At 35.4% G+C, this 25,162-nt stretch overlaps 2 protein-coding genes across 2 annotated transcripts; both read left to right on the forward strand.

Annotated features, from left to right (window-relative positions):
• Positions 1-10,537: 10,537 nt before the first annotated feature.
• Positions 10,538-14,829, forward strand: LOC135638810 (GDSL esterase/lipase At1g28570-like). Its single transcript, XM_065152243.1, has 5 exons — positions 10,538-10,833; positions 10,943-11,152; positions 11,448-11,596; positions 11,717-11,993; positions 14,315-14,829. Exons 1-5 carry the CDS (start codon positions 10,581-10,583, stop codon positions 14,563-14,565), a joined length of 1,140 nt encoding a protein of 379 aa, XP_065008315.1. The 5' UTR covers positions 10,538-10,580; the 3' UTR covers positions 14,566-14,829.
• A 1,014-nt stretch (positions 14,830-15,843) lies between these two features.
• On the forward strand, positions 15,844-17,774 carry LOC135638237 (putative pectinesterase/pectinesterase inhibitor 28). Its single transcript, XM_065151271.1, has 2 exons — positions 15,844-16,932; positions 17,014-17,774. The coding sequence occupies exons 1-2, from the start codon at positions 15,972-15,974 to the stop codon at positions 17,730-17,732; spliced, it is 1,680 nt and encodes a 559-aa protein (XP_065007343.1). The 5' UTR covers positions 15,844-15,971; the 3' UTR covers positions 17,733-17,774.
• Positions 17,775-25,162: the final 7,388 nt, after the last annotated feature.

Below are 25,162 nucleotides of genomic sequence, written 5' to 3' on the forward strand. Positions count from 1 at the left end.
GGGTAATGGCAGCATTATTGATATAATTGATGAGGTACTCGCCATCTATTGGAACGAGGATATTTGGTAAATGAAGATCTTGGGCATGTTTAAGACATGATTGATTCTGCCATGGCATCACTTTGGGCAAGTGTAGCACCACGAGGTGTTTTGAAAAATCATTGACAGTGTAAGAGCCATCAACCTACCATTATCATCCGCCTTTAATCAGATTAATTATCTTTATTTTTATATTATCTTTCAATTATTAACATTCTCTTTTTTTTTTATGTTTTATTACTCGTTCTATATCAACTAATTACTACATCCTTTTTCTGATCGAGTCCATTATGAATCAGATGAGTATTATATCTTTCTTGTATCCATAGAACAATATACTTGTCTTGGGAAAATCTAGGGATTGGGAGATGACGATTCTTTTGGCATTAGAAAAACCTTCTCTAGAATTAGAAAGAACAAATTTATAATCAGTATAAGGGTCGCCACGATAAAGTTGATCCGGATTTCACAACTAAGATTTGTACATTATTAGAACATCAATATATGGTCGATGAAGCAATGAGATATTAATAACCTGACTCACAATTAGAGCATAGTATTGGCAATGGAATCTAGAGATCGGCCAGATTAGATAGCAAACTGCTCCTCCTTAGTCAGGCCAAACTAGTAACATGAGACATGGTGGATTCCATAGTTTTATGAGAGGTCTTAGCATTTATGTAAATATTTTTGAATGAAGCATTTGTATAAATATTTTTTAACAAAGAATGAGCTTGAATACCTTTTGATATATCTCCAATAATTAACTCATTAGGATGTGCATCTATATACTTTTATTCATTAGGTAAGGCTTCTTTGAAAGTAAATGTATCCAAGTTATTTTGGGGAGAAGAATCATCATTCAAATTCAATTTATCAAATTCAAAATTATTATTAAAATTATTTTATTTAGTTGTGAGAGATTCATAAAAACATTAAAATTAATAGATTCTTGAAAACTCGATGAGCCTTAGAGATAGACAAATATCTAAGAAAAATATCTTTATTGGATTTTATATCAAATTTTCTTAAAGTGTCATTATCATTTAAAATAAAATATTTATAACTAAAAACTTTAGTTATATATATATATGAGATCCTATATGAATCATATTCATGACATAGCATGTTATATTAACAGTTTTAGCTCAAAAGTATTTGGATAGACTATGTTCATTAAACATGATCTATGTATCTCTTATAAACTCCTATTCTATCTCTCAACAATACTATTTTATTATAAATTTCTTGGAGCACAAAAGGTCATACCCATTCAAATCATAAAATTTATAAAAATAATGATATTTAAATTCACCACCATGATCACTATAAATAAAATAAATCATAAATTTTTTTTATTTTAAACTTAGTTATAAAATTTGATAAAATATTTAAAAGAATTAGTTTTATATTTCAAGAAATATGTCTAAGTATATCTACTATAATCATCAACAATTACAAAAGTATATTTACCGTTGCTAGTCATAAGTGCCTAACAAGTCAATCATGTAAGTGTTAACATATGTGATATGGTACATACTCTTTTTGTTTATTATTTATTTGATATTTTTTTCACTTTATATTGTCTGTTACATGTATTATAATGTCCATGGATCTGTGTAATGGGAATCAAATCATGATAAGATCACGATAATGAGATCAATTTACTTTTAAATACAGACCTTAAATAATCATAGTTATAGGTTACTCGAGAGGGACATCGAGATAATTGGATATACTAGTGTACTGTATACTCATTCATATGATGGAGGTAGCTGGTCTCATAGTTGCTCATGTGAGAACACTATGGATACAATGAAAGTGTTTATTGGAGTCTGTCATCCCAATGGTATATCTGGTCATTAGGCTTAAGACACCAAGAATATCCTATATGAGTACTTCATCTTTGATACCAGACTTATAGACCTAGAAGCTCTAGATTTATCACAGTCGGTTATTGAGAGTGATAACCAACCTTACGATATCTATTAAGTATCGATAGAGGATCATCCTCTCTAGTGGTCATGAGATGGGTATCCCATGTATTCTTGCTCAAACAAATTTATAACTAGGGTCATTCAAATTGAAAGAAACTCGAGTAGAAACCGTATGAGCCTGACAGCACCATGCCCGATATACGATCTCGAGAATATTAGATGGATAAGAGACTATAGATACATAGTAACTAAGGATAGACAGGTCGAATGATCTAATTAATTCCTTATTTGCCTCTTACCATTGATGCAATTGACTACTCATTCACGTTCCATTCGGACATCGACGTATCAAATGGGGTAGATTTGTCTTTCTTCTTCGAGTCCATCTAATCCGAACTCCATACACCTGGTTTGATGTTGGCTCTCCCAACTTGTGTTCTTCCTGAGGGTGAGATGCATATCGATATATCATATAATGCTTCAACCGAGAAGAACCCCTTAGCCATTATTCCTTGCTTTTGTACCTTGCCATATTAAGGGTTTCGGATCAAGAGAATCCGTGAAGCTTTAGGTGCTACGGCTTGCCCTAAAGTGTTGTTAGCTGCAAGAGAATCTGGTACTTGCCATATTCCGGATTCCGGAATAATTCACATTACTTCTGCTCTGGCTGCAAAAGTGTTAGCCGCTATTGATGCTCAAGATTGCTGTAGCAAACTTTCTATTCAGTCGACCGACACCTCTAATCTAATCTATTGAAAGAACAGATGAAATCATCTATCTGAGAAGGAATCACCTTCACATAAACACCGATCCAGCAGAGTCTCTAAATGAGATTGGTTTACAAGCAATCAGCGGTGCCATCAAAGATAAGAAGAAACTTAAAACTCCTTATGCTATTTCTGACACGGATTTATTATCGTCATCTATTTTTGCCACTCTTACGTCCAACAATAGTTTACCCTTTATTTCTAAATGATCTTGTTTAGCTGGAATTGTAAAACCGTAAGAAGGAAACCAGTTAGGAGTACTTATCTTATGTAGATGTACTAAGGTGCCTCGCCTCAGGTGGTCTTTTACTTGCTTAGTCGACTGATGTAGCACATCTCCAGATAATTAATTCATGCCGCAATTCAGGTGCATAATGATAAGCCTTAGTTCTTAACTAGTATTTATGCTACCATCTCAGCTTTTATGTCCAAGCGAAAGCCTATCTAATTTACATTTATCTGATATACCTTGGTGTGTGTGTGTGTGTGTGTGTGCGCACGCGCGTGTGTGTGTGTGTGTCTCATGGGTGATTTTAATTGCATCTTAAACTCCTGTGATAAAAGTGATGGTCCTTGTTTACTGTTAATATTTCTACTCAAGCTTTTCATGATTTCATTAATAGGTCAAATCTTATTTAGGGTTTTTTTCTCTAAATTTACTTGGTGTAATAATAGAATGGTTATGCAAAAGTTTTTCTTCGCTATTGATTGTGGATTAATTGTTCTGATAATTCGACTGTTTATTACCTTTCTCGACTTTATTCTGATTATGCTCCGATTAAAATTCATCTTATGTAACATACTCTTAATCACAATAACTCTTTCGCTTCCAAAATTTTTAGACTCATTATTTTGAAACTAGTAATTTAGTTACTTCTGTTTGGAATAGTCATGGTATGAACTTTGATCTCCTTTACACTTTTCATTATAATTTGTGTAAAACACATGGAGCATTTTCTTATTGAATAAAAATATTTCGGTTAATATTGAATTTATACTTGATAGAATTCAATCTTCAATCATTGATCTTGAATCCAAAATTGATACTATTAGCCATTCTGATTCTGACCTTATCCAACTTATTTTATTATATAATTTTTAAATTACTCTTATTAAATATCTTAATCTTAAATCGCGGGCTAAAAAGCTAAATATACATGGATGGATTAATGATGGTGATAAAAATATTAGGTATTTCCACAATATTGTTGTCCAACAGAGGCATAGAAACTTTATTCATGATTTTTATGATTGTAACCATAATCTAATTCAAGGCACTCATAGTATCATGAATCTCTTATGTTAGTAATATACAACTCTTTCAGAATAATCTTATTATTATTTTTTATACTCCACATAATTGGCCAGCTCTTCCATTACTTCCTGCTAGTGAAAGAAATACTCTAAGTTGCATCATTTACTATTGAAGAGATTTGTAATGCTATTTTTTCTATACACATGGCCAAAAGTCAAGGCCTTGATAGATTTGTTGAGGAATTTTATAAATCATATTGGACTGCTCTTGCCCTTTCAAATTTTTTTATCATTATGCTTATATTTCTCCATCTAAAACCTTCCTCAATTTTACCAAAAAACAAGAATCCTTCTCTTGTCATTCATTTTAAGCCTATTGCCCTTTCTAATGTAAATTATCATATCCTAGCCAAAGTATTAGCTAATAGACCATAACTATGCCTTAATACTCTTCTTATTAGTAGTGAGCAATCTGCATTCATTCATAGACATATTATTCATAATAATATTTTAATAACACAAGAAGCAACTCACATCATGTATTCTTCTAAAGAAAAAAATTATTTGGTTCATGTTAAACTTGGCTTAGATAATGCATTTTTCTTCAAGTTATTTCTAACATGAATTTTCTTCCAAAATTTATATATTGGATTCAATCTTGTATATCTTCTCTTTGCTTGTCTTATCAAGCACAAATTTCATCTTTATTTAAAGACAACTGTTTACATAACTTACTCTTTAATATCACCATTATAAATAAATAACTTACTCCTCTCAATATTGGGTCTAATAGTAAAATTAGTCATATTATGTTTGTTGATGATATTATCCTTTTATCTCAGAGCTAATAAAAAATCTTATGCCACAATTAAACAAAATTTTCATACCTATAACTCAAATATGTTCTCTTTTAGGATTTCATGAAGACCAATTTTCTTTTAAATACTTAGGTGCTTAAATTGCCAATAGAAGAGATTCTCAAAAGGATTAAAGCTAAACTAGCCATGGCAAACAAAACATCTGTCACAAGCTAGCAGAATTGTTTTAACTAAATTAGTGCTAACCTCTATCCCTATTCACACTCTTAGTGTCACTGGGATACAAGATTTTATTATTAATAAAATAAAAAGTTTAATTAAAAACTTTCCATGGCAACATAACTTGCACTCTATAAGGCTTCATTTAAATAAATGGGACACAATTACTACAAGTAAAGATAATGGTGGTGACATTAGAAGTTTCAAGTATACCTTACAAGCTTCCAGAATTAGTAGATATTTAAATAAAAATAGAAGTCTTTGGTCTAATATTATGCATACCAAATATGGCACTGTCCACTTCTAGAACATTCCCAAATTTAACCATAGTAGCTAGAGTTGGAAGCTTTTTATACAATCTTTGTATACATTAAAATATGGTTTCTGTAAATACATTGGCAATGGTTTTAATACATATATTTTTGAGGACTTGGGTTATTGACATGCTGCTTAGCAAGAAACCTACAATGGGTAATATTTCTATTATGTCTTCAGATACTAAAGTTGAGACACTTGTATAGCTGGAATACCCAGTTGCTAACTTGGTTGATGCTGTTAAAACTATAGAGATTGTACAACATCATTGTGATGACACATGAATTTGGAAAGCTAATCCTTATGGTAGTAAAGTTATTGCAAGAGGTGCATATCACTTACTATACTCGAGAGGTAAACAAGTTGAACATAATTGGTATGGTTGGAAATATATGTGGAACCTTCCTACAATCCCTACGATACATTTTCTTTTTATGGAAATTTACTTCACAAACGACTACCTACTGCTGATAGACTTACTAAATTTTATTTACCTGCTCAAAACATGTCCTCTCTATGTCAAACATATCCTGAAACTATTGATCATCTATTCTTTGATTGCCCCTTTCCAAACAAACTTTGGGATTGGTGGTACGTTAATTTACAGATTAGTTTTGAATTTAGAACTCATTGGTTCCTCAATGATTGGTTAAAGGAAGGAAATACAATAGGGAAGGAAAAAATTGCACAGACTGCTATTGCAAGCCAACTGTGGTTCATATGGAAAATGCAAAAATAATGCTTTCTTTAATAGTAAAAAAGCCTTCTATTAGATCAATTTTGGCTCAAGCCATTGCTACCATGCTAGAACAACACTATCTGAAGGAGAAATATTGTACAAAACTCTAAAGCTTAATTGGCATAAACATAATACTGATGGGTCCTCTATATTGCAGGATGGAGGAGCTGGTTTCATCATTCATGATCACAATGATTTCTGTTGTGCAGCAGGCATCCACTACCTACATAAAAAATCTGCATTACATTGTGAGACATGGACTTCTCATAAGTGATTACAATTTCCACTGGAGAAAGGATTCACCAAACTTTAGATTGAAACAGACTCAACAATACTCTAGGAACTATTATGATCAGACAAACAATCACCTTGGCTTATAAACCACAACATTGTGGATATTAAACATCTACTTTTACAACTTACCTCATTTGTTGAAATACATTGCTATCGTGAATGTAATCAAGCGACGCATTGGGCTGCTAAGTTAGATCTGATAGATGTAACATTATATGGGAGGATCTCTTTCCTCTTGATCTATATGTACTGCTCCAAAATGACTTACACAAGTCTTTAGGTAGAACTGTTAAATCTTAATAGATGATCTTTTCTTTAAAAAAAAGAAGCTAAATTGCTTAAAAATTTGATTTCCTATCATCCAATGATTTCTAACCCTTCTTTTGTGATTGCAGAGCTACAATTGACTATTGTAAAAGAAAAATTTATAAATGCCAAAATTAGTAGACATATAAAGATTAGATAAAAAGTCTGTTAGATGATTAGATTTTTATTTTATTATATTTTTTAATTAAAACTAATAATAATATAACTATCTTAATAAAAGTTTTAATAAGACTAAGATCCTAGTGTCATCAAGAAGATGGATCTTAGCTTAGAATGACCTTTTTAGCAATGAGAATCCAACCTCTATGGAGTTCCTTTTAGTAGATACAATATGATAATAATAAGTTGATTGATTAATTAAAAAGTACATCGGTTAGCATCTTAGTATACATAGATATAGAATTTATCTTCAAACTCATCCCTATGATTGGTAGTGCTTATATGTAGAGGTAAAAGAAAAATATAACTTTAAAAGAGACCTAAGATGATAATTTTTTTGAGATGTGACTTTATGCACATCCTTTTGTAGGAGATCTAATATATGAGAGAATATATAACTAAAGATTTCAATAATTCTTAAAATCTTTAATAAATAAATAAGATAGATATAATCGATATGATATATAAGTTAGTTGAAGTTTGATCAAATAAATGTTTACTTTACTAAATAAGATTTCATTTTTGAAAAGATATCTCATTGACATCATAATAGTAGATGCACAACTAATGACTTTTATTTTATATTATTTATTTATTTATTTATTTTATGATAATTTTATGTTTTGTGGGGGATTGTTAGGGATTTAACAAATAATAATAATAATAATAATAATAATAATAATAATAATAATAATAATAATAATAATAATAATAATAATAATAATATGATAAGTTTTTCCTTACTCTCTTCTCCCTTTGGTTTGACTTTTTGCATGCACAAGTGGGATTTGAGCCTGCTTCTGAAAGTGGTGAGTTAGCACGTGCCATGTGGCACGCTCACATGTTGTGAATGGACAGTCCCTCATCCGTTAAAAGTATATATAAATTTCATGCTCTCAGCACTTCTCACATATTGCTGAGCTTATTTTCTTCTCATTCTCGCTTCAGATTTTTCACTCGTGCGCAGATCGTCCGATTGATTCTCTAGTACGTGCATGGAGCAGTTGCACGCAGGGCTAGGGAATACACTTAGGACAATAAGTTTTGTGTGGTTCATAATTCTAACCTTTTTCTTTTATTTCATTTCATCTTTTTACCTGTCTTAGTTTCAATTGTATTCATGTTCAGATCAACCTACGATGCTAATGACATAGCGGAGGATGAATTAGTGTTATAGCATATTTTAATTAATTTTAAAATTCGATCAAAAAAATGAAAAATATGATCAACTAAATATTAAGTGTTAGTAAGATTTACAAATATTTTAGATGATAATAAATAAGTAATCACGAACAAAAGTCATAAGTAGAAAAAGATATATAAATTGATTTATAGTGGTTTGATCTTCGTAACTTATATCCACTTTTGATTCCTCTTCTCTGGATGTTATTAGTTTTCATTGCTAATCGTGCTTTCCACGAGTGAAGATTAATAACTCTTTATGTCGTTTCTATTTTCAATGAGTTTAGTAGAGAATATTCACACTTAATCTTTTACAAGAGACCTCTTACCTCTTACTATTTAATATTATAACTAAATTCAAGAATAAAAAAAAGACTCAAATAATGCTTAAAGAGAGAATGATAACACTTCATAAACTCAAGAATAGATCATCCATCAATTGAGTGAGGCATTTATAGCTCCCAAATTTTTTTAAAAATAGAGTAAAATTTTAAATATTTAATATTTCACGATACGAGTAGTACTATTGATTTTAGATGGTACTACCATTGTAATCTTTGAAACAAAAGCTATAATATAGACTCGTACGATACTTCCTTCGTAATTTTTGATACATAACTATAATACTAGACTCTTAAAGTATTACCATTATAATTTTTGACATGGAGCCATGATACTACCATGATAATTTTTTATACAATATCATAAACTTAATTTTGATTGTATAACTAGTGGTATTATTATTGACATAGGTAGTTTATGCCATGTATTTAGTCTTCTAATAACTTAAATTTGACCTAACTTCAACCCCAACAGTTTTCATGACAAGTGAGCTTTGTTTAACCTAACTTAAATTAGCTTAAAACTACGTCAATTAAAACCCTAATTCATCAACCACTTGACAATGTCCACTCTTCTTACATATCGTTCGATTTTTAACCTTCGTCTTTGGTATATTATCCTATCTTTTGGAATATCACTCAATCCTCTAACATATTAATTTTATCATGATATCTGATCCTTTTAGTATGATATATAAATCTCTAGCATGAAATATATTCTTAAGCACATCAACTAATCAATCAATTCGACATCATACGATGATCTTCCAACATAACTTATAACTCTCATACATTTAGTTCTTAGGTAATTCGAGTCTATAATCAAAATATTTCCTACTTCATCTATCTCAAAAATACATTAACATATCAAATCGATTTTATCATAATTCAACAATATACAATTCTACGATATTCAACAATATACAATTCTAGTCAAAGTATTCCTTCACTAAATTAATCCTTCATTCCATAGATTTGAATATTAAAATTTATTATATATATTGTATAAAGTATTAGAATGAATCTCAATGAATTTTTTTAAAAGTTGAATTATACTACTTTTAAATGAAGTTTCACATTTTTTGAACAAGAGATCAAAAGTCAGTGTGTCCCCATTTAAAATTAATATAATTTGAGTCATTTGAAGTGAAAAAATCTATAAATCCATCAAAACTCTTAAAAATTAGTTCTAGAACGAGATATGATATTTTTCAAAATTTAAATCTTAAAATATTACTTTAATTATTTTGATAAGAAAATATTTTATTAGTTTGGGTAAGAAGGACTTTTGATAAATTTTTTTAGTATTTGACATGTAACAATAGATTTAATTAATATTCATACTTATTGGTTTATTTGGCAATTCTATTATTTTTGAAAATATATAAATAATATTTATTTTTATAATAAATAATTTGATTACTTTTTATTTTATATTTTTATGATATTATTTATTTAATAAGATTTAATAAATATATTAATCTTATTTAGTTATGTTAGTTTTAAAAAAAAAAATTATTTTTGAATCGATGGTTTATAATTCTAATTCAAGACTTAACCGACAACAAAATAAATAGTTTATAGTTTCAATTTAAAATTTTCAGTTTTTGACCAGAAATCTATTTTTTTTTCTCTTAAGAAATTTATTTTTATTTTATTTAGATCGAATTTGGTTTAGTGACAATGGTCAAGTGGTAAGGCGAGGGACTATAAATCCTTTATCCTGAAAATTATGATAGATAGGGATCCCATAAAAATTGTCTTTCCAGATAAATGAGCTACAAATATAATATGATTACATGAGTCTATCTTGACATCAAAGGAACCTGCTTTCAGGTTTTGCAGCTTCCTTTAGAGCTGAGGCAACTCAAACACAAATTTATGAACCGGATGTCAACTAGGAATTGATATTAGTTTAGTTTAATCCGATCTAATGGATTGGTTGTGTTGGATGAGAATGAACCGTACGAGAAAGAAGGAAATAAATAGATAAAAAGTGAATTTATATCCTTTTTTTAATTAAAAAAAGGAGTGGCAACTTCACGCGGATTCCTTATTTTCACGTGAAAAATTAAAAAAAGCCAACTGTCAGCGAGCCAACCGATTATTTTTGTTGACGCGACCACTACGCCACCTGTCGTACTTCCGTTAATCCTATCGGTGTGTGTGTGTGTGGTCTCACCCTATCGATGGCCCCTATCGCGCCTCCTCCTCGCCTCCTCCCTCTCCTCATCGTCATCGCCGTTCTCCCCGGCGCTCGTCGCCCCGCCTCCGGCTGCTTCACAGCCATCTTTAGCTTCGGCGACTCCATTGCTGACACCGGCAACGCCGTCCGCCTCGGTAGCCTGGGCGCCTCCAGCGGCAGCCCACCCTACGGCCGCACCTTTTTTGACCGCCCCACCGGTCGCTTCTCCGACGGCCGCGTCATCATCGACTTCATCGGTCTGTTCCACTACTACTACTATTACCACCCAATTTTCGTTTCTATAGTGAGAAGCGGCGATGTTAGTGTTTGAGATGAGTTATATTTCGGATGATTCTACTGGCTCAGCGCAAGGGTTGGGGTTGCCGCTGGTGCGGCCGTATCTGGACGGAGGTAGCGGGGATGATTTCCGGCAAGGGGCGAATTTCGCAGTCGGCGGGGCCACCGCGCTCGATCTTGACTTCTTTAGCTCTAAGGGGATTCAAGCTTCATGGACCGACAGGTCCTTGCGTGTTCAGATCGAGTCGTTCAAGCAGTTGTTGTCTTCGCTCTCCTCCGGTAGGCATATGCCTTCGATTCCCAATATTCTGTGTAGTGTTTCCAAAAATGATAATAATGATGATTACTTATGTTAAAACTATTAATGCTACTAAGGAGAACAAATATGAACAGTTAATTGATCTAATATGTGGATGAAGATAATCGTAAGATTGTATCAGGAGTTCAAACTTATAAGAAAAATCCCTTTTCCAATTGCTTGTTAGAAGTCAGTTAGTCATGTACGTGCTGAATAGCAGAGTTGACTGTTGGGTGTGATGTTTTCTGATTGTTTTGTCTTTGTATGTAATGGCAGATACCAAAGAGGTGTTGAACAGTTCATTGATCCTGATGGGAGAGATTGGTGGAAATGACTACAACCATCCATTCTTCCAAGGAATAAATGCAGATGAAGTAAGAACCTTCGTTCCTAGCGTCGTTGGTGCAATCAGTTCAGCAATCAATGTGAGGGTTCTGCCACTGACCTTTTGGAAATTTAGTATACATTTTGGGCATAATGTGGTGCTTCTTCTCAAGCATTGCCAACTGGAACTCTAGATTCATATAATCCTTTCTTTTGGCTAGGATTTAATAGAACTTGGGGTAAAGACATTGTTGGTTCCCGGGAACTTCCCAATTGGATGTATTCCAGCATATTTAGATGTCTTTCAGAGCAAGAATGTTGAGGATTATGACTCGCAAACAGGCTGCATCAAGTGGTTGAATGAGTTCTCTGAGTACCATAATCGCCTACTCCAGGATGAGTTGGATAGGCTTCGGAAGCTTCACCCACATGTCACTATCATTTATGCAAACTACTATGATGCCACCATAACCTTTTTCCGTGCTCCACAACTCTTTGGTATGTTTTTTCTCTGTCAAAAATGTACTAATCCTTCCTTCAAAAGAAAAGAAAAATATTGCTAATCCTAGAGCACTCCTGGTTTGAACTATTGTTCCTTATATAGAGTTCTATCATGACTGGAACACTGAATTTGCATACTGTGGTAGTTGTATGTTACTACAGTAAGAGGTTCAAAATAATATTTGGTTCTCAAATGTCAGCATAAAAAATTGGACGACAACCACATGATACATGTAATTGCAGGAATCAGGCAACTATTTCCACTTATTCTGACATTACACTAGAATGTAGATCTGCATAAATATGTATGTCAATTATGCCTTCAGAAAAGCTCCAAGTGCATTCTATCTTGTATCGATTTTTTTTTTTGGCTCAAATATGGGCTTTAAAAGGCTTTACATGAGGCTTAAAACCACTTTATTTGGCTTTACCAATTAGCTGTTATATGAACCTTTTGCTGAGGCTGGTTCTTGAGATAGGATGTGTGGCATTATGTTGAAATTCTTGAAAAATTTTACATTTTGGAACTTTTTATTGGTGAACATGTGATTCTTTCTCCTACATGCTTTCAAGTTTACACTATGCTTATGTCATCTTGATTAGCTATAACAGTTACGATACCCACTATTTATCCTCCATCTTAAACTTGAACTTTTTAAATCATGTTTTATGACACTATCTTTATACAATTTCAATTATAATAACCATTTCATCATGAATTGTCGTTGGTCCAAAATATTTTGCACAGTGAGTCATCATTAATCCTTTCCCTTAAAAGCATTCTTTACTTTTAAGGTAATAAACTCAAATGATTTTGTAGTGCTCTCAATTGGTGCAGTTCCAATTTGAGTTGCATCTTATTGTAGTTTTATCAGGCAAAGTAAAAACATTTGATTTAAACTTATTTTCCTAACCTTAGAAGGTAGTTATGTATCTTCATCTATTAAAGGTAGAAGAAATATGATCATTTAACTGAGTTACTTACCTTTGCCCTGATTGTAGTTAACTTGGGTGCTAGAATCTGTAACCGGAGTTCAGCTGAAGAACTTGAATGATCGGGGCGATTCATTTTTTAATTATCACCATTAGTTTACTGTAATAATCAGTCAATTATTCAAATTTCACAAGGAAATTGTAAGAACAAGAGAAAGTATGCCAATCCAATGTAAGAACCCATTGTTTCATAATATTACAGCTTCAGAAACAGAAAAATCTGCATGACTTTCTATTGAGATCTCAATAGACTCCAACTGTCCATGGGGCAGGTAGCTGGACCTATAAGCTGAAAATACCTGAATTAGATTTATGTATACGCTCCTGACTTCAGCAAATACTTATTTGGAATTAATCAAGAAACTACATGCTTGATAACTCCCATAGGTTAGTATCGGTCTGCAAGATTTGATGTTCGGAGTTCTTTTGTGAGCGCATGGCCATTTTTAGATTATTGGAGTTAATTGTGTCCTTAGTTTAGGTTTACCTTTTATAACCATAGGCATTCTTTGTGGAGCTGTATGGGCCAATGAGACATGGGGATCTTATTGGAATTGGGGCCCCAAAGAAACTTGGACATTTATTACTTGGACCATATTGGCGATTTATTTACACACTAGAACTAGAACAAATCAAAGTTTGCAAAGCACGAATTGGATGCTTGTGGCTTCTATAGAATTTCTTATAATTTGGATGTTATTCCGAATCATATTTTTGAGACCTTTTGATCATGGTATTCTGGATGGATTTCCTCTGTATGTTAAGCTGCATCAAATTTTTTACTGCTTGATCCATTTAATCTTTAAATGTTTGATACATATGGCTTCAGATTCTTACTTGAAAATCACTTACTCAAATTTAAACCTAGGCCATTTTGAGCTGACTTGGATTAGAAAACATATTTCATTTACTTGGTAACTACAACTCAAATCCACCCCTGAAGTTCCAGGACTAACGAGTTTTGTTCTGTTTTTTATAGTTGAATATAAAAAATGAGTTGCTATTAGTAGAGAACTTGTGACCAAACTTATAGTTGAAGAGTTATGTTCTCACACAAATTTCTTGTGGTTGGATTTGAGGCATAACTGTTCCAAACGAAGGCAATGTAGTAGTAAGGGATGTCTGTTACACATTGGTCAAATTGGATGTCTATCAGAATTAGGTGGAAAATTCGGATTGATCCAGATATGGATCCAATTGAGATATGACAGAACCTCAATGAACTGCACTTGCACCCACCCTGTGGGAAAAAGTTCATTAGAATCAATGTTTATCTGTGTGTATTAAGTTTGATGGAATCTTCGCTGAGATCTTTGTGAGTGCAGGATTTAAAGCTCCACTGCACGCATGCTGTGGAAGCGATGGCCCATATGGCGTCAATCGATTTGTTCAGTGCGGTCACAAAGATGCAACAGTCTGCAGTGATCCATCTAGTTCCATCTCCTGGGATGGTATTCACCTAACCGAGGCAGCTTACGAGACAATTGCAAGAAGCTTGTTAGAAGGACCACATGCCAAGCCTCCAGTAACCCGAGCATGTCCAGGCGCACAACGGAGCGCAATTGATGACTTCTAGTGACTTCATTGCAGGGACTACATACTTTATTATTTATTTGAGCAAGGGTGTCATCCTTTAGTATCAACATCCCTGTGGCTATTTTGCCGTACGATCTCGAATGGAGTTGATGGTTGAAGACATGGGAGGTGAAAAACTAAAGTCTTTCATGTCTGAATTGGTTGTTTTTTATTCTAGATTTCAGAGAGACTGTATAATTGTGATAATTGTTTGAATCACTACGAACAGAATTAATAAACTTTTCAAAATGATTGAAGATAAACATATGTCCGTGTTGATTTATTATGTAATGCTGTAGTACATGTTTTGGTCTAACTTGTGGTCCTTCAGATAACATTGATGTATCGTATTACGTTTTCATGTGAGAATGTTGATATCTACGCTACAGTATACATTCATCATAAACATTTCATTGTTAAAAACGGGGATATCGAGGACAAACAGGTCGATTTTGAAGCACTGAATCATGATGTAGCAGTGACACCGTGGACAAACTTATATCTGTTCTATATTAATATTGTTGGAGTCAAAAAGTGAAGATTTGGTATCGGTGTAATCTTTAAATAAAACGAGTTTTTAAGACTAGAGTTTTTAGTATCTACTTGTATATGGCGTATTTACCCTTATCAATTTTTATATATCACTAATAACCCTCCAAACATTAACATCACATGTATCCTTATTTTTTGGTTAATGTCTATTCAGAAAAATCCAAATAATCCATCTATAGTTAGCTAGTTTGAGTTTAAAAAATTTAAATCTAAAACGTCTTTAGTATTACTATAATTTTAATGAGTCTGTCTTAATTAATAATCTGATGATTGTTAGCCGATGGAGATTAACTATAATATATATATATATATATATATATATATATATATATATATATATATATATATATATATATATCTTCTTCATTATTGTCATAATCTCAATGCGTTATTTTATTATAATTATATAATGTAGAGTTTGAATTAGCATCAAATGATAATTAGGTAATGAAATTAACTGCAGTGAAATAACTATAAATTCTTAGAATATATGAAAACTTAGCCTAACTAAAAACGTTTAGTTTTCCTCCTGCAAACAGTTTAACCAGATGTGATGGTGCAAATCTATTAGGTCATAAATAGACTCTTATCTCTGACCAGACGCTATTTTTGTCTTCGTGGCTCTCCTGCATCCTCGTCTGTGTCCACCGTCGCAAATCCACAGCCATCTTCTTTCTTGGCCCTGTCCCCCTAACTCCTCTATATAAAGAAGGGCCAGATTCCTGTCACTCCTCACTCATCCGACCTTGGGGTCATCCCCTTTCTCTTCTGTAGGATAACCCCATTAGTCTCTGCCTTGGTAGGCCACTGCAAAACCTCTCAAAGCGTTGTTTAGAGAATAGAGAGCCAAACACCATGGGGAACATGAAGGTTGCTGCTCTCAGCGTCTCCGCCATCGTCCTCGTGGCAATCGTGGCGACCGTCGCCGTCACCATATCGAACCTCGACTCCGAACCGGCGAAAACACAGTTCTCAAGCTCGCAGAAGAACATCAAGGACTTCTGCAACCCCACCGACTACCAGGAGACTTGCGAGAGCACCCTCTCCGCGGCGGCCGGTAACTCCACCGACCCCAAGGAGCTCGTCAACCTGGCCTTCCAGATCACGATCGACCAGATCAAGGAGGCCTTCAACCACTCCACCGTGTTGTCGGAGGCTGCCAAGAACCCACGCACCTCCGATGCGCTCGAGAACTGCCGCGAGCTCCTCGACTACGCCATCGACGACCTCAGGAGCTCCATCGACCAGCTCGAAGGCTTCTCCCTGATCAAGCTCGACAAGTTCCTGGACGACCTCAAGGTGTGGATCAGCGCCTCCATCACGTATCAGGAGACGTGCCTCGACGGGTTCGAGAACACGACCACCAACGCCGCGGAGTCGATGCGGAAGGCGCTGAACAGCTCCGCCGAGATGACGAGCAACATCTTGGCCATCGTCATCAATTTGGACAACACGCTCGACTCCCTCAACCTTGGTATCAGCCGGAAGCTCCTCGCCGAAGAGTACCCGTCGTGGGTCTCCCTCGGCAAGAGAAGGCTCCTCCAGCTGAGCCCAGCCGAGCTGAAGCCCAACGTCACTGTAGCTCAGGATGGCACCGGCGACGTGAAGACCATCAGCGATGCCCTCCTCCGCGTCCCGAAGAAAAGCAACCATACATTCGTCATCTACATCAAGGAAGGAGTGTACAAGGAGAAAGTTCAGGTTAACCGGAGCCTCACCAACGTGATTATGGTCGGCGACGGGACGAACAAGACTAAGATAACCGGCAGCCTCAACTACATCGACGGCACCGCGACCTTCAAAACCGCCACTGTCGGTGGGTGCACCATGCGCTAAGTTGTTTAGGTAATGGTGAAGTGCTGGTACTAACGACTAAATTATTCGTGTGACGACGCAGCTGTCATTGGCGATGGATTCATCGGCAAGGACCTCTGGATCGAGAACTCGGCCGGGGCGGCGAAGCACCAGGCGGTGGCGCTCCGTGTGCAGTCCGACAAGTCGGTCTTCTACAACGTGCGGATTGACGGGTACCAGGACACGCTCTACGTCCATACCAAGCGCCAGTTCTACCGCGACTGCAACATCTCCGGCACCATCGACTTCATCTTTGGCGACGGCGCGGCGGTGTTACAGAACTGCCTGATCCTGGCGAGGAAGCCGATGGACAACCAGCAGAACATCGTGACGGCGCAGGGGCGCAAGGACCGGCGCCAGACCACAGCCATCATCCTCCACAACTGCACCATCAGCGCCGACCCCGCCTTCTTCCCCTTCCGGGAGAAGCTACCGACGTTCCTCGGCCGGCCGTGGAAAGAGTTCTCGAGGACTTTCGTGCTGCAGTCGCAGCTGGACGATCTGATCGACCCAAAGGGGTGGCTTCCGTGGTTCGAGAACTTCGGCCTCAACACCTGCTTCTACACCGAGCTCGACAACCGCGGCCCCGGCGCCAACACGAGCCAAAGGGTGAAGTGGAAGGGGGTGAAGACCATCGGCTACGCCCACGCCCAGAAGTTCACCGTCGAGCACTTCATCCAGGGCAACGCATGGTTGCCGAAGTCCGGCGTGCCCTACATTCCCGGCCTCCTGCCGATGACCGAGGCCGGCAGAATCCACTGATGAAGCCGCTCTGTTAGGTAGATGACAGTTCAACCGCGCACGTCCCTGGCGGAGATGTTGGAATGCAGCTAAATCTCTTGGTGAAAGCAACCCAAGTGAAGAGGTTTTTGCCTGTTGCGTGCAAGTAGCATTAGAGATGATGACCGATGTTGTTCCGATACATTAACCATTTCTATTTTGTTCATCAAGGAAATGGTTCAACTTTACCACCTAGCTTGCAAGATGATTCAAGCTAGTCGTCATGAAAATTGTGTAGTACAACAGCATGTAGGAAGACAAACATGAACAGAAACCATGCATGGAATTTGAAGAAACTAGAAAAAGTATGTTGAAATAGCTGATACATAAGCAGCCTAATGTATCAATTCTTTTTTGGTGTATCCTACACCTTATTCATCATCTCCAATTTCATGTTGGTTCGATTATTCATGATCACAGATTCATGAATGGAAGGAATGCCTTCAGTATAAGAATGAAATTACATTTTTGATGTGGGATAACATAAGAGATGTTGGGTGATATCAATATCTATTTTTTTTCTAATTGTACCCAATTAACGATATCTTAATCTATTTTAAATGGATACATTAGACAAGGATATCCGAATTAAAGAAAACTCTACTCCATTATCATCTCTACTCACAAGAACAAGACTTTGAGGCGTCAGTTGTAGCTTCTCGATTGTGTTTGATCGGGCTTGAAACTGATAAACTATGAAATGTAATAGTAGAGTTCATTTAGATAGTGAATTTTTGATAGCTATTTATATACATTCAACAAGGACGATTTTCTTCAACTGTTCAGATATTTCCTCAATTGATTAAAAATTTCCTCAACTACCTCGAGGAAATCTTATCTACTATCATGCCCCATATTGAGCTTTTATCAAGGATGTCGATCTTGGACCGATGGAATAAAATTAGTTTACAGACGAGAGGCTTTGTGAGTGAGTCTGCTAGTTAATCAGCCATATGTACATGGGAAACATGGAGTTGATGTCTGACAACTTGATCTCGCACGAAGTGGAAGTCGATGGCAATGTGTTTCATGCAGGAATGGAACACTAGATTGGCACGTAGCTCCAATATTATCACAATATATTGTAAGAGTAATTGTGGAGTTGATGTTGAGTTCCTTGAGCAGATTTGTGACCTAATTGAGTTCAGTAGTGGCGGTGCCAATGGCACGGTATTCAGCTTCAATTGTAGATCGTGCAACCGTCTTTTGTTTTTTAGAACTCCAATTGATTAGAGTAGCTCCAAGGAAGACAATGTATTCTGACGTGGATGTTCTATCATCAAAGTTCCCTGCCCAATCAGCATCAGCAAAGGCATGGAGATGGAGTGAAGCATTTTTGCAAAGAAAAATGCCATGATTAAGAGTCCCTTTAAGATACCACAAAATTCGTTTGATCATAGATCAATGCATAGTAGATGGTCGATGCATGAATTGCGATAATTTATTGATGGAAAATGAGATATCTGGACGGGTGAGAGCCAAGTATTGTAAGGAGCTAAGGACTTGTCAATATTGAGTCAAATCTATAGCATCACATAATTTGAGTGATTCACTGGCAGAGAGAGGAGCTGTAACCTCTTTCACATCCTACATATTTGTCTTCGATAATAAATCTTGAATATACTTTCTTTGTGATAGGAAGAGACCTGAAGATGTAAATGTTGCATCCACTCCTAGAAAATAGCTCAAAGTTCCTAGATCTTTGAGGGAAAATCGATTGGCTAAGTGCTTTAGAAATGCCTGAGTCTCCAAAGGATCATTGCTTGTGACACTAATATCATCCACATACACCAAAAAATATATTGTGCTTCCATTATGCTGGCATATGAATAATGAGGTATCAGACTTGGAATTGATGAAGTTAATTGAGGTAAAAAACGAGCCAAACTCTGTATACCAAGCCCTTGGAGCTTGACGAAGTCTATAAATAGCTTTTTAAAGTTTGCAGACATGCCTTGAATACTGAGAATAAACAAAACTAAGACGTTACTGCATAAAGACATATTTAGTAAAAGACACATGTAAAAAAGCATTGTTAACATTCAATTGTCGTATGTGCCAGCCCTTTGAGATGACCAAACTCAGGATAAGATGGATTGTTGTGGGTTTAACAATAGGACTAAATATCTCTGTGAAGTCGACACTAGATCGTTGATGAAATTCTTTGGCGACTAGACATGCTTTATATCTGGTAACGGATCCGTTTGGGTTTCGCTTAATTCGAAAGACCCATTTACACCCGATGATATTTTGTGTGTGATGAAAAGGTATTAAGGTTCATATAGAGTTACGGAGGAGAGCATCATATTCGTCACACATGGCTTTACGCTAGTGAGAAGATTTTTAAGCTTCAGTGATTGTAGTGGGTTCACTGGCCTCAGTAGAGGAATTCGTTATAGCATGTAAGTCAAGGACTTGACATGGTTTGAAAATACAACTTTTGGAGCATGTTGTCATTGAATGTCTAGGGGCGATGGAAGTGGTAGATTATGTTGGTGGTATAGCCAAGAGCAAGTCACCGTCATGGACCGGGCCAGCCGTTGGCATGTCAATGTCACTAGGTCTAGGAGAAGGTAAAGCCAGTGGCAATGTTGCTGAGAGTATTACTTCAAAGGGAGTGGAGAAATAGAGGGAGTGAGAAGCTGTTGAACTGGAGTAATAGTAGTATGCAGATCTTGAGGGTAGAAGGGAGAGACTAGTTTCAACGATATGTCGATGTCTGCGTTCGACAGAGCCAACCAATTGGGGAGTATATGAGGGTGACTTGAGGCATTTTAGATTAATGTTACCGAGATGCACCGAGGTAGAGGAAATGACAGCGATCGCCAGCTCAAGTAGGAGAACATAGCGAAACAGGGTAAGTCCGGCGTGAGCAAAGGCTGCGATAGGGAGTTCTACCAGTAGTGATTCGGTGATGAACGACAGAGACTCAGCAGAATCAGATCTGGAGATCGAATCAACAGCGATTGTAGGGAGGTGGTTTGTTGTTGCTAGCAAGGATGATGGCGAGGATGGAGCAACAGCATCGGTGAGGGAAGAAGCACCAGTGTCGAGATACTAGCGCAAAGTGGCAGCGTCGGCGTCGAGCAACAGTGTCGACGTCGAGCACCTCCATTGATGAGGTTGTGTGAGGAGTCTCTAGGCAAGTGACTCTGATACCATAATAAATTATGAAATGTAATCGTAGAGTTCATTTAGATAGTGAGCTAAAACTTTTGATGGCTATTTATATATATTATAAAGGATTTTCCTCAACTTTTCAAAGATTTCCTCAAGACCTCCTTCCTGAAAATTCTTAAAACTCTTATCGGTCTTTATCCCCTTCAATTTCTAATACCTCAACCCCTTGTTGCTTCATCGATCCTCGTTCTGACAGCGAGCATGGGAGATGTTCGGCTCCCTCTCAGGCTGTCCTCCACATACGTCATCCATCTCCGCTGCTACAAGTGAAGGGGGCATCCATTTCCCTCCCTCCAATCATTTCCTTTTGCCTTGACCTTCTTCAGGTTCCCTCCGGAACCTCCCCATGCTGTTCCCCTTCTCCTCCAGAAGAAGAGAAGGCCATGCAAGTGATGGTGGCGACACCAGTAACGCGAAGAAGGGCAGACGCAGACGACGATGGTATTTCTTCATCAGGAGCAAAATTAGCTTACGAAGCAGAAGCAGCAGCAGCATCCCCGTCGGTGGAGGAGAAGGTGGCTCTGGATCTCTTGGATGCCAGAAGAGCCCTCTTAAAGAGGCATCTCCGTCCTCGTCTACCTTGCACTCGTCTGCACTGGAGAAAAAGCTATGTAGCGATGGAAACAGCAACGAAGAAGATGATGCCAAGAAGATCACCAGCTTGGATTCTTCTGAACCTTCCACAAGTCGCAATGAGTCGGGCAAATTGCAAGGAGAATCTATCGAGTCTTTGGCAAGCAATTACTGGTGTCGCCGCTTGATAACTCGCTGAAGGACGAAAAAGAGACTGATATCGATCAAAATAAATCTGAAACGAGATCAGATAAGTCAGAGGCCTTTTCACAGGATGGTGAAGCATTAACAGGCTTACGGCCGGACGCTCCTAGTGACGTCCTCAAGATTGAAACAGGCGATCATGACACTGCCACCAGCGAATTTGAAGTCGGAGCGGATGACTCTTTGTTCTCAGTAGAGCAATATGAAAAGCTGGAAACGGAGATTGAGGTTACACAATCGTCGCCGATGAGTAAGGAAATAGAAGCACACGAAGCCCATCCCAACCAGAGCGACGATCCTTACCTGGTCATGGAGCTAACCAAGAGGAGTTCGGCCAGTTCTTTTACCCTCTTCAAGAGCAAAATGATGCATGGCATTAGCAACTCACGAGCGTTGTCATCGATGGCCATGCAGTGGCACTTAGAATAAAAGATCTGCTGTTTCGTGGTCGACTTTGAAGAAGCAGCAGCAAGCTGGTGAATGCACCGGACGTGAGATTTGGAGCAAGAAAATCCTAACGGGGAAGCTGTGGCAGGAGCGACTGACAGGATGATTGATAGAAGATAAGATTTTCTTAACTATATGAGGTTGTATAAATAGGAGACGAATAACTTAATGTATTTAAGTTTTTTTATTTCTTCAATAAAATTTTTTCAATAATTATTTTTATCTTTTATTATTTTTATCATAATATTATAGCAGTGAGGAAAAAGCGAAGCTTAGCTCTTGCCTTCGACCAGCGATCAATGCTATTAAAAAAGTAAAACTTTGCCTTTGTTCTACTCACGATTGGTATCCTTAAACGGGGCATGATAGAAATAAGATTTTGTTAGGTCCTTTCTAGGAAATCTTTAGACTTTGATACTAAGAAAGAGACAGAAGATGTTGAGATCGCACGAACCTGTAGAGAACTGTTGGAACTGGGATGCAGTTCCATTCAGAGGATTCAGTTCTTATTCTTCTTTAATTTAGCAATCATGAGTAGGATGAGTTCTTTTGGCTTGCAAATAAGCAACTGCTGGAAACTTGTTATACCAGCTTCTATTTCGTGAACAGTGTTGTCTTTTTTCCGGATACGAGATCATGTCTGCATGTTATCGCGGAGAAATAGAGCTTCATTAAAATAATGAAGCTTAGCAAACGTGTTTCATATCAAGTTCCTGTTTCCGATGCTATTAAATCTCGAGAGCCTAAAGGCAGGAGTCATTATTATAGTAGATGATCAACCAAACTAAATCTTGCTCGTATAAGGTGTTTCTTTGAGATGCTGATCCAAATATAAGAAAACCAAGATTTTAGCTTGAAAAAGGTACTTGTCCTTTTTATGCAGCCTTTTAAGCCAGTTTCCACGGTTCTTTTGATGCATCTTACTGAGTAATCTTTTCTCATGGAATACAGATAAGTTATGGTCGACGCTTTCATCAAATGTTCTAATTATCGTATATGTTTTCTGTTTCTGCATCATCGACTCAACGACCAATATTTCTGTCTCTAAACTTAACCACAGATCTCTCCGTATCTGCCAAGACAATTCTTGATTTGTAACAGCAGAATACACATTCCATGATTGGCACATGCCACTGTGCTATACTTGGAATGTACATTGTATAAGAATAAAATTATAATTATGCTATTATATGAAATAATTTAATATCAAAATTTGAAATTAAATAGTTATAGATCAAATATTAGATGTGCATATCTTTTATATTATTCAAAATATTTTTATTTATTCATAGAACTACTTTAATCCATTGAATATAAAAAAAATGATCTATAAGAGAACTAAACTCTCCTTCTCCTCCCCTTCTCCTTCTCTTTATTATAGAACCAATATAAATGATGAAATATAGACTAAAAAAAATGATAATAGATCTACAATCTATGTTGTATTATATTATATTATCATACGTATGCAGCCCCAAAAGATCATATTTATTTATAAATAAGAGCAGAGGGTCCAAGATAAATAATTATATGAGTTCTTCCTATTAATATAATATTATGAGGAATCTTACTATAATTGAACTTCTTCTATGGACCGATAATCATAATCAGAATCAAATCAAATTTATAATATATTTTATCTAATTAAATAAGATCACATAATCTAATAAATACCTACTTGATCTATTAATTGATAAGATATAAAAGAATTTAAAATCATAATAAATAAAATAAATAAAATATATAATTAATTTTACTTAATTAGTTTTTAAATATTTTAAAAAATATTTTACAAGTAATCATAAGTTTTAAAATAAGCAAATAAGTACAATAATACTCTATTAAATCTTATTACTAATGCTAGTCATAGTAATTATATGTCATCAATATCATACTATCTTTTATGTATTATAATATTATTAATCATTCCTAATGCAGTCCATAATGATTCATGTAATTTATCTTGTCAAGATATTTTTATTGTCACATTAAACTATAATATCCATATATATAAATATAAACATGATGATAGAAATAAATAATTTTAATTAAGTAAATAAAAATATCAATAATAATATATACTTAAACATATATCATCATATCTTTTATTAATTACTCACAAGCCTTTTTCTGAGAACATATCTTTTATATTCTATAAACATTTTAGACTATAAAACTTTAATAAATAGATTAGCAATTATGAAAGTGATGTTTAGATTCTCAATTAACACTCATTGTTTTTGAATTTTTTATTTATCCATGTGCTTTATCTCAATATTCTTAGAATCACTAGAATACTTATCATTCATAAATAAAAAAACTAATACAGTGTTATCATAAAATATCTTTAGCAACCTAGCAAATGAATTGACCATACCAAGTTTTAAAATAAAATTTCGTAGCTATAAAACTTGATTTATGATCTAGAAACATATCATAAATTCAACTTTCATTATTAATTATACAATAAGTAATTACTTTATACTTTTTCAAAAAATTATTCCTCCAACTAACATGAATATGAATCCTGAAGTGAACTTCGAGGTAGTTTACAAAATTAACATATAAATATCCCGTATGTAGTATTTCATTCATTATAGATATCTCATCATTTTTTTATATTTTTTAATATTCCATTCTTGAGTTGTTATAGTATCTACCTAATATTTAAATTATAAAACTAATATCTTATTTCATATATGTTTGAGCATATAATAGACTTCCAACTATGTATATATAGGAATATCTTTTATTTGATTTTTTAAATCATTTTTTAGAGATTAGTTTTTACTGAATTTTTTTATTTCTAGTAATAGATGTATTATTAGTTGAACAAAGTTGGATCCTAAATCTCATAAAGACTTGATCAGTATACCCTTTCTAAGATAATCCTAGTAATTTTTTGGATCTATCCCTAAATATCTCAATGTCAATAATATAAAATATTTTATTCATATCAACCATCTTAAAATTCTTAATGAGAAATATATTGGTTTCGTACAATAAAT

This window comes from Musa acuminata, chromosome BXJ3-5 (assembly GCF_036884655.1).
Source record: "Musa acuminata AAA Group cultivar baxijiao chromosome BXJ3-5, Cavendish_Baxijiao_AAA, whole genome shotgun sequence".
In the NCBI taxonomy this organism is placed as follows: domain Eukaryota; kingdom Viridiplantae; phylum Streptophyta; class Magnoliopsida; order Zingiberales; family Musaceae; genus Musa; species Musa acuminata.